The following is an 11,384-nucleotide window of genomic DNA, read 5'->3' on the forward strand; positions in this document are numbered from 1 at the left end:
TAATCAAGCATGATTTTCCCATTACAAGTCCATGCTGACTCTTCCTGATTAGCCTGTGCTTTTCTAAGCATTCAGTAATTTCATCCCACGGTTAACCCATAATCAAGGTGTGAACAAATTGGCAAATTAGTATGTGCACTCATTCAAATGAAGTGCCACACAGGGCTCGTCTGTAACCTGAACTTTTGCAGTGTGGCTTTTGTATCTCTGTTCAACTGCACCGTCCCACCACAAGACATAATTCCCCTCCCCTCCCCTCCCCTCACACACGCGCAGTCTAACAAAAGACAGATTATTGTCCACAGTGCAATAATTTGCCACTAATTTCCACATCATTGCTCATTTCAGACAGACCACAAAGAAGACAAGTGGGAGGCAGATATTTCACTCAGTTAAGAGGCAGTAAGTTGTGTGGATGGGAGAAGGAAGGTTCAAAGGGACATAGGTTGGATAAGGGAGTGGGGCAGATGGGGTTCCACATGGGGAAGTGTGAGGTCATCCATTTTGAATCTGAGAAAGACAAATTGGAATATTTTCTTAGTGGTGAGAGACTAGAAATTGTTGAGGACAAAGGGGACTTAGGTGTCCATGTACACACATCACGAAAAACCAGTGCACAGGTACAAAGAGTAATTAGAAATGCTAATAAATGCCGGCCTTTATCTCAAGGGAGCTGGAATATAAAGGGGAGGAAGTGGTGCTTCCGTTGTACAGAGTCTTGGTCAGACCCCGTCTGCATTCAGATTTGGGCACAGAACCTCAGCAAGAATATATTGGATTGGAGCGAGCACAGGTCCATTGCAATTATACCAGGGCTTTAAGTGTTAAATTATGTTGCATAAACTTGGCTTATATTCCTTTGAGTTTTAAAGCTGGATGGGTGACCTATTCAAGTTGTTTAAAATTATAAAAGGATTTGATAGGGTAGATACAGAGAAACTATTTCCTCTGTTAGGGGCACAATCTTAAAATCAGAGCCATGCTATTCAGGAGTGAAACCGAAAAGCACATTTACACATAAAGGATAGAGGAAATCGGGACCCTCTCCCGCAAAAGGCTGTGGATGCTGGGGCTCAATTGAAATTTTCAAGACTGAAATCGATAGATTTTTGCTGGGTAAGGGTATCGAGGGAAATGGAGCAATGGTGGAAAAATAAACCTGAGGTCTCGGTCAGCCATGATCTAATTGAATGGTAGAACAGGCTCGAAGACTGAATGGCCTCCTCCTGTTCCCATGTTTACATGGGTAGTGCTGTTCCAATTGTACCCTTAAGGAGACACTGTGTTGCCCGAGCGTTATCAACCCAAATAAAACAACAAAAGTGCCCCATTGTTAAAGGGGCACAAACAATAATCTCAAATCATACCAAAGAAAAAGGAAACTAATGAAATTAAATCATATTATTTTCTGTATTGACAATATACTCCACTCGCTGCGTTGACAACGCTTGCAATAGGCTATCAGCGTACCAGCGGACACCATGAGCTCCCTCTCCATGGGCACGCAGGTGTGGACATAGCCACAGAAGGCAGCTAAAGTGACCCTCCGCCCATGGACCGAGTCTAACCTGGACCTGTAGTAGTGCTGTTGTAAGGTTGAAGTAAAGATACGGTATTGGGCAGAGTGGAGACAGTTCCAAGCAGGCTGGTGTTGGGGGTGCAGAATGAGGGAATGTTTTGTGTTTGGCAGTAACATCTTTGACCCTGATCATAAACTTAATGTTAAAAGCATAAGGCACAGAACACACCATGACTCCAGTTCTTCAAAAATGTAGTGAGAGTTCACATGACAGAGTCGTGCTTTTTTTATTTATTTGTTCATGGGATGTGGGCGTCACTGGCAAGGCCAGCACTTATTGCCCATCAGAAGGTTGTGTGCCACCTGATACAACTGAATGGCTTGCTAGGTTATAGAGGGCAGTTAAGGGTCAACCACATTACTGTCAAATATAGGCCAGACCGGCTAAGGGCAGCAGATTTCCTTCCCTAAAGGGCATTAGTGAACCAGATGGGTTTTTACGACAATTCAGTAGTTTCATAGTCACCATTACTGATACTAGCTTTTTATTCTAGATTTATTTATGAATTGAATTTAAATTCCCCAGCCATAGTGGGATTTGAACTCATGTTTCTGGATTATTAGTCCAGGACTTTGGATTGCTAGTCCAGAAACATAAGCACTGTGCTAATGCAGTTGGTGTGGATTGCAGTGTCGTTTCTCAGGACATATTCCAAAACATTAACCCATAATGATTTAATTTGACTGACAAATTTAAATAAGACCTTCTTTCACTCCCATCTTACGATGGAGTGAATCTTCAGCCAGACACGACAAGGTTCTATGAGGCTTCTGACTGTAGAGCTGAACCAGCTTGGGCTTTGCTCAGAGTTTAATTGAAGTGCGATTGATTTACAGCTAAGTGAGCAGTCATCTCTGGATTACAACAGCAGTTTTGGATCCGTGCTCCCAACTGGCTCGTGCATTGATCAAAGACAATGGAATAGTTTCATACACAGGGCTAGCGAACAATTTGAAGTTTGTACACGCGCCAACCAATTCATGCACCCAAGCTCAATCCTCTTTGATTTGCACATTATGTGTAACAATAATGAAAGCATAAATAATAGTGATTTTAATTTCATTAAAAATGTTAATGCACTTATTAGTGCTCAAATTTTAATGAGGTTCTTAAATGTTGATTAAAGAACTCAAAGTAATAAAAATTACCACAAGTTTAATCAGTTAAATAGTCAACTAAATGCCTTCTTTCGAATATTTATATGATAATTTGTAGGCAATCTAATTCAATGTTGATGTTTTCCACTTATAAAGTCAACCTAAAAGTTCCTTAAATTATAATTGATTTAATTATCCCTCTCTTCAGGTGAAATGGGACAAGAGAATGGGGGATAATTGGTCCAGCATGTGCAGATGTCATTCAGTCTCCAGTTTATAGTCATAGATTCAGTCATTGTTCTTGTATAAATATACTTCACAAACTTGCAGCAACTCAGGAAGCAGAGAAATAGAGTTTGGTGCAACGTAAGAGTATTACTGCTGTCCAGGGGCTGGGAGACACAAAATTGAGGCACTACATTGCCACCTCTGGTAGGAAGTTATCATTACAGTGTGACATGTTTACATAGGCTATTGCCATTATCAATTGAGATAGGAGTTTATAATGAGAAATATTGATACAGGAATTGCACACAGACATTTGATTGTTAATGTACTTATACATATATGAATTGATTATTTTCCAATATTTATAATCAGTTCAAAGAGGTGATCTTATTGAATTAGATTCTGAGGGGCTTGACAGGGTAGATGCTGAGAGGATGTTTCCCCTCATGGTAGAATCTAGAACTAAGGGGCATAGTATCAGAATAAGGGGTTGCCCATTTAAAACCGAGATGAGGAGAAATTTCTCAAAGGCTTGTGAATCTTTGGAATTCTCTACCCCACAGAGCTGTAGAGGCTGGGTCATTGCATATATTTAAGTTGGAGATAGACAGATTTTTGAATGATAAGGGTTCTGGGGAGCAGACAGGGAAGTGGAGTTGAGGCCAAGATCAAATCAGCCATGATCTTGTTGAATGGTGGAGCAAGCTTGAGGCCCAAATGGTCTCCTCCTGCTTCTATTTCTTATGTTCTTTTAGTCAACCTAATTTTTTGTTATGGGAGAAACATAGAAACATAGAAAATAGGTGCAGGAGTAGGCCACTTGGCCCTTCGAGCCTGCACCACCATTCAATAAGATCATGGCTGATCACTCACCTCAGTACCCCTTTCCTGCTTTCTCTCCATACCCCTTGATCCCTTTAGCCGTAAGGGCCATATCTAACTCCCTCTTGAATATATCCAATGAACTGGCAATAGAAACATAGAAGTATTGAAAATGATTGCAAAAATCATTTGTTTGTGTATTTCGTACAGAAAAGGGCAGATGGAGGGAGCAGATTGAGGAGGGATAAAGAGACATCAGCTTGTAGCAAGTGGGTAGTCCAGTGCAAATGCTGAGACGGTTTTCCTTCAGAAAGAAGCGATCAATCCCAGCCCACCTGGAGTGCTTTCTGCATGTAGCGCTCCGGAAACAGATAGAACGCACTGTGAGCCACAGAGCAACCCCTCTCCCGCCCGTAAAGCACACATCACTGTCCGCTCAATCACCTTGCCCAAACGGCAATTCATCACACGTGAGCCCGGGCAGCCGAAAAACTATTCAATTGCAGGAGGCAACCCGATTGATTCTAGACTTAGCCTCACAAGATGGCCAAACAAATTTACTTTGGCAAGAATATTTAAACAGGATGTGATCCAAGCATCATATCATCATATCAGAAAACAGGCTCTTCTATTGAGCAGACTAGGCCTATATTCTCTAGAGTTTAGAAGAATGAGAGGTGATCTCATTGAAACATACAAAATTCTTACAGGACTTGACAGGTAGATGCAGGGAGGATGTTTCCCCCAGGCTGGGGAGTCTAGAACCAGGGGTCACAGTCTCAGGATAACGGGTCGGCCATTTAGGACTGAGAGGAGGAGGAATTTCTTCACTCAGAGGGTGGTGAATCTTTGGAATTTCTACCCCAGAGAGCTGTGGAGGCTCAGTCTTTGAGTATATTCAAGACAGAGGTCAATATATTTTTGAATATTAAGGGAATCAAGGGATATGGGGATAGTGCAGGAAGGTGGGGTTGAGGTCGAAGATCAACCATGATCTTACTGAATGGCGGAGCAGGCTCGAGGGGCCGAATGGCCGACACCTGCTCCTAATTCTTATGTTCTTATGAGCCTTGATAGTGAATGCCAGTGAGTTATCTTGTGTTGCATCATAGCCAACTGTCCTTATACAACACCCACACATGGGCAAACCTTTCCCTTCCTGCCCTAGGGGATTGAGGCCAATAGTAATATTGCCAATGCCATCCCTGAGATCAGGAAAGTGGAGTTGAGATAAAAGATCAGCCATGATCTTATTGAATGGCGGAGTAGGCTCAAGGGGCCGAATGGTCTCTGCCTGCTCCCATTTCCTATGTCCTTATGTTAAGGCCCTGTGTAGCAGTGATACATACATAGCTAATGAAGAAAATAACAATTAAACAAACTACTGGAAATGTTGGAAATGCCCATCAGCCCCATCATCATCTGTAAGGTTAATATTTGGGTGAAAGACTCTTCCTCGAATGGGACTAGTCCGTTAAAGATCACCGAGGGGCAAGCTGCGTGCTGACTGGGTGTATGAGAGCATTCACTGAAAGCAGTTAAGCTGGAAAAGTTACTGCACAAAGTGCCAACAGGCTGATGTGGCCTGGGGTCGAAGGCTGATGGAATAGCTCTGCTTTCATTACCCTTATAATTTGATTTCTTCATCTGTTCTCTTCGCCACCTCATCAAATATTTACTGCATTTAGAAAAAAAACATTTGCTTTGTTCCGAGCTGCGACTTCAGAAGCTGTAATAAGCCCTAGTGAGCCTTACTGACACAGCAGGCAGGCTGGTGCGTCCGGACTCGGTTAGTACACTGCCTCCAGCCAGTGCTGGTCTTCGCAAGCACCATTCAGCCTGCAATAGCCCAGTAACCCTTTCACTGACCCACAACCATTTAGTTGGCTTATTTTGCCTGCCTCAGCACAACCTCTGAAGCACAAGGCAGGCAAAATAAGCCAACTAAATGGTTGTTCATTTATTAACTAAAGTGTTCCGTCTCCCATCAGTGCTCTTTGAAAATAAAAACCCTCCTGGCGGACTGTAGTCTCGTTGCAAGCTTTCTTCTGCTTTGCTCTTCGTAAAAGGACCCAGTCAGGCAGGTCACGGGTTAAAATTCATGTACATGTCTCAACCGTGACCTTGCCTCAGCTAGCCCGACTGCACCAGGGCTTCATTTCCATGTCCCGTGCCGTCAAATCTTGTGGTATCTCTGAATGTGATTGCTCAATTAGTGCCAAATTACTGCGAGTTGCATACTGTGGGCCTGCATCCTTGGGGAATGGGATTGAAACTGTTTAAACCCATCTTGCTTTGATCAGCCTTCACGAAAAAAAATAGAATTTCCTCCCATCTGTCCAATTGACATCAATCGATAGTCTGCTTCATCCACATGAACAATATAGGCTGCCATAGTGAGTGGAGTCTTCATGATTGAGGCTGTGTTAATCTAGCAACTCCATGCTTCAACCAAAGGCATTTTGAAGCTCAAGTCTCTCATTTTTTGTTGCTTGTGGCTAATTAACAATATGACGGCAATCAGTTCTCACAGGAGCAGACACTACAAATGTTGTAGAATATCAGTGCGTGTGTGAAGATTCACCAGATTGGGGAATTCCTTCATTATAGAAGCAACAGCAGTGTAAAACAAAACAGCTTTTATTAACTCACGCTCCCGAAGGCTTAAAGCAGCTTCCCAGCTTTTCTGGAAAGTTCCAGCGCGCTTCGGATACATTTGCCTGCATTTTGTGGTCGTCATCAGGCATCCGATCCAGCGTGGCACCCTCTACAGGGGATCTGGGATTGTGTGAGCAAGGAAAGCAACAACGAGGCTCTTCAATCAATCAGACTGAAGATTCCTCACTGAGCCACGCAGAGTCTAAATCAGAAAGTATAAACCAGGAAGTTTAAATTATAATTAAATCACATACAGTATGTGAAATAAAGATTGGGAAAGAAAGATAGGATTAAGAGAGAGAAAGATAACAGACAGAAAATGTCAAATAAAATATTTTAATTAAAATTGCTTTAAAAAATCTTCAATACTAATTAAATTCTGAAGGATGTAAAATTGTGGAGGAGCAGGGTACCTTGGACCACAAGTTCCAGATTTCTACATTTAGCTGCACATGTACGGACTCCAGAAGTTGCTGTCCGATTTATTCCAAACTAAAAGTGAGCGCCGATAGCCTCAATGCAAAATCTGGGCCAGTACGCATAATTTTCCGCTTCTGCTAAAGGTGGGGCACCTTGTCCTCACAGTCACATACCTCGGAAATTTGAGCACTGTGGCACTGTGTTCTGACTGTGGCGCTAAATGCAGGTGTGATGCATGCTGGAACTTCCAGCGTGTGCAGGCAAGGCTCTCATGAACAGCTCCAAATCGCAAGAATCGTTCCTAATATCTCCACCACCCTACTTGAGGAGTGGCGGGCGGGTGGGTTGGGGTGGGGTGGGAGGAGGGAGAAGTTCCCTGACGACACTTCTCCTGGTTCAACCCTTGACATCAAAATATCTTCAGTGCTTCTACTTTTTGTTTTCTCCCCAAGTTGAGGTCCCTGCATCCTACTCCCATTGAACCATCTGTGCCAGAAAGAGTGAGGGTGAAGGGGGGGGGAGGAAGGAGTTGTAGGGTGAGGTGGGGTGGCTGAGGGGTGTGAGGGGAGGGAGCGGGTGAGGGGGGAGTGGAGGGTGAGGGGTGCGAGGGGAGGGAGAGAGTGAGGAGAGAGGGTGACGGGTTGGAGTGGAGGGTGTGAGGGCAGGGTGGGGGTAGATTACTTGCTCATAGGGCCCTGACAGCTTCAGATTATATTGGGTTATAGAAATGGTGGAATGTACAGATCAGCCCCAGTGCTGTCACAGGATACACAGCTCCCACCGATATCCTTAATTGGTTTACTCACCAAATCCCTCTTACAATTACCGATGTTATCATTATCAAAACATTATATGAAGTCATTCTCTCTGCTCCATTGTCCCTCTCTGAGCCTAACCCATGACCCTCTCAGTTATCACAGAATCTGTGCTTTGTTCCACAATTCATGTTACCAATCGTTGCTTGATTCTCAACTACCAAAAGAGAATTGAGCTTGTTTTGGACAGTCAGGGCTTTGATCATCACCCCTATAAATACTGACGCTCTTTGTAGTTGTGTTCTCCCTCCCTTGACTTTCCCAAACAGAGAGACCAGGATCCTTGCTCTGATCACCAGCAGGTATCTGGGAGCAGGGTCTCGACCGCTTCCCTTCTGTAGGGAGGGTCTGGCTTCTGTGTAGCACCTGCTCTAGTTTAGTTTAGTTTGGCTCCTAATTGTAGCGTGTGGGGCCTGCAGGTGAACTCTCTCTGGCACGGTGCTGTGGGCCTGCTTCCAATAACATAAGAAATAGGAGCAGGATTAGACCATTTGGGCCCTCGAGCCTGCTCCGCCACTCATCATCATCATAGGCAGTCCCTCGGGAGTCGAGGAAGACTTGCTTCCACCCTAAAAGTGAGTTCTCAGGTGACTCTACAATCCAATGTGGGACATACAGTCTCTGTCCCAGGTGGGACAGACAGTCATTGAGGGAAAGGGTGGGTGGGGAGCCTGGTTTGCCGCACGCTCCTTCCGCTGCCTGCACTTGGTTTCCACACGTTCTCGGCGACGAGACTCGAGGTGCTCAGCGCCCTCCCAGATGCACTTCCTGCACTTAGGGCAGTCTTGGGCCAGGGACTCCCAGGTGTCGGGGGGGATGTCGCACTTTTTCAAGGAAGCTTTGAGGGTGGCCTTGAAATGTTTCCTCTGCCAACCTGGGACTCACTTGCCGTGTCGAAGCTCTGCGTAGAGCGCTTGATTTGGGAGTCTCGTGTCGGGCACGTGGACGATGTGGCCTGCCCAACGGAGCTGATCAAGTGTGGTCAGTGCTTCGATGCTGGGGACGTTGGCCTGAGTGAGAACACTGACATTGGTGCATCTATCCTGCCAATTTATAATAAGATCATGGCTGATCTGACCTTGACCTCAACTCCACTTCCCTGCCCGCTTCCCATAACCCTCGACACCCTTATCATTCAAATATCTGTCTATTTTCTCCTTAAGTATATTCAATGTCCCAGCCTCCACAGCTCACTGGGATAGAAAATTCCAAAGATTCAGGATCCTCTGAGAGAAGAAATTCCTCCTCATCTCCGTTTGAAATGGGCGACCCCTTATTCTAAAACTATGCCTCCTAGTTCTAGATTCCCCATGAGGGGAAACATCCTCTCTGCATCTACCTGGTCAAGCCCTCTCAGAATTTATATGTTTCAATACGATCACCTCTCATTCTTCTAAATTCCAGTGAGTACAGGCCCAACCTGCTCAACCTTTCTTCATAAGACAACCCCTTCATCTCAGGAATCAACCTCATGAACCTTCTCTGAACTACTTCCAATGCAAGTATATCCCTCCTTAAATAAGGCCCAAAACTGTACGCAGTACTCCAGATTTGGTCTCACCAATACCCTGTACCGTTGTCGCAGGACTTCCCTACTTTTATACTCCATCCCCCTTGCAATAAAGGCCAGCATTCCATTTGCCTTCCTAATTATTTGTACCTGCATGCTTACTTTTTGTGTTTCAAGTGCAAGGACCCCCAGTGCCCTCTGTAGCGCAACATTTTGTAATCTCTCCCCATTTAAATAATAATTTGCTTTTATATTCTTCCCACCAAAGTGGATAACCTCACATTTTCTGACATTATATCCCATCAGCCAAATTTTTGCCCACTAATTTAGCCCATCTATGTCCCTTTGCAAATTCTTTGTGTCCTCTTCACAACTTGCTTTCCCACCTATCTTTGTATCATCAGCAAAATTGGCTACATTACCCTCCGTTCCTTCATCCAAATTATTAATACAGATTGTAAATAGTTGTGGCCCCAGCACTGATCCCTGTGGTACCTCACTAGTTACCATTTGCCAACCTGAAAATGACCTGTATATCCCACCTCTCAGTTTCCTGATCATTAGCCAATCCTCTATCCACGCTAATACTGCAATCCAACTCTGTGAGATACCGATTCACTGACATGATTGGTTGAGCATCTGTGGCAGTTTGACATCTGAAACTCCATTGCTCCTCCAACTGTTAACCTTTGCTGAATGGCTTTAACTGAGTATTTTCTATGTAATAAGGCAGACACCATTCTGACACTGAACAGTTTATAAAATATTTCCCACACAAAGATCAATTAACATTGAGTTCTGTTCCTTTTGACGGGATGGAGCTCAATACTTAGATAATGATGGCCTTTTTTGGTACTGCTTTCGACACTGTGCCCACTCAGTTTAAAGAACGAATATTCGTGCAGGAACTAATTGGAAGGGAATGTAATTAAGCTGTGAACTCTGTGAACTCTGGGCTCATTGCTGTGAGTGTAAACACTTCAATGCCTTTTCTTTTTCCTTCCTGTCTTTGCCACTCAATCACAGGGATGTCCGAAGGCTTGGAATAACTTTGATGGGACATCAGAAGAAGATCCTCAGCAGTATCCAGATCATGAGGGCACAGCTAATGTGCACAAATGGCCCAGGCATCCATGTATAGCCCGCCAGAGGTTACCACGGAATGTACAATAGCTCCAGGCTGGCGTGTAACAAGGCACTACGGAAATCGAAAATGGATGATCAGCAGACTTTTACAATTTTGCCTTTAATATAAAACACACACGATTTACAGATGCAAGAGATGAGTACTGCTACTCTCCTGACAGAACTCCTTGGATATTCTTACGACCATTACCTACCATTTTATAATGGATGCTCTCCGTCGGGCAGTCGGGTTTCTCTAGAGGACTGGACCGTGCTCAGATTGGTAACAGCCTTGCTCAACATCTTGGTGCACCAAATTGACACTGGGTTACCTGCAAAAACAAGAACCAGGCATGGGGGGACTTGTGACGCAGTAGAAATGGTGTAAGTACCTTGTTCCAACAGGGTGCATGGGCTTCAATAAGGGAGCTGGAAGACATGGTCCTGTGTAAAGGAAGGTGCCTACGGTAGAGTCACTGAGATAACACTTCCAGGGCCCGCAGAACTATTCCTATGAAGCTCTAACCCCCCCCCCCCCCCCCACCAATCGTTGCTGCAACGTATTGAAGCAGAGTTCCATTTTACTACACGAGTTCACCAGGAAGGATTTAGATCAGAATTTTTATGACATTAGTTAGATCTGCGGACGGTTTAAAAATGTAAAACTTTACAAAAAAAAAATTATTAAACATTTATTCTCAGCTGGATCGAGGTTTGAACAGTGCAGACATTTTACCGCTTGTACTTTTGCCTGGTGTTGCAGTTTTAAAGAAAGCAGTTCTGACTTGGGAATGGTTTGACAGGTTCAGTATGCTGAAATCAGGACCTTTCGGAAATATATCAGGCCTGTGTATTTACCAGTAAATCATATTAAATTGCACCAGTCTATAAATTGCCCCCCCTCTATTTACCGTTTTGGTTAGACAAATAATCGTACGCTTCCAAGACTTCTAAACTTGGAAGACGTGAAGTTGTCACTTATAGGTCAAGTTTGATGCTTATTCTGTGTGTGTGATTGGGAATTTCAGTGCCTATAGAATCAACGGACCACAGTAAATGTCCCGGACGGTATTCCAAATGATCACTAGGTTTTGCCATGAGCCATGTCCATTACACTGAATATCTGACC

At 44.1% G+C, this 11,384-nt stretch overlaps 1 protein-coding gene across 1 annotated transcript in view; it reads left to right on the forward strand.

Moving 5' to 3' along the window:
* Positions 1–10,894, forward strand: part of epha8 (eph receptor A8) — a 676,976-nt gene extending 666,082 nt beyond the window's left edge. Inside the window, exon 17 of the mRNA XM_070860109.1 lies at positions 10,157–10,894. Coding sequence (XP_070716210.1) covers positions 10,157–10,271 — 115 coding nt within the window. The 3' untranslated portion in view covers positions 10,272–10,894. The remainder of the gene's footprint in view (positions 1–10,156) is intronic.
* The last annotated feature ends 490 nt before the right edge of the window (positions 10,895–11,384 follow it).

Source organism: Pristiophorus japonicus, chromosome 18, assembly GCF_044704955.1.
Source record: "Pristiophorus japonicus isolate sPriJap1 chromosome 18, sPriJap1.hap1, whole genome shotgun sequence".
In the NCBI taxonomy this organism is placed as follows: Eukaryota; Metazoa; Chordata; class Chondrichthyes; family Pristiophoridae; genus Pristiophorus; species Pristiophorus japonicus.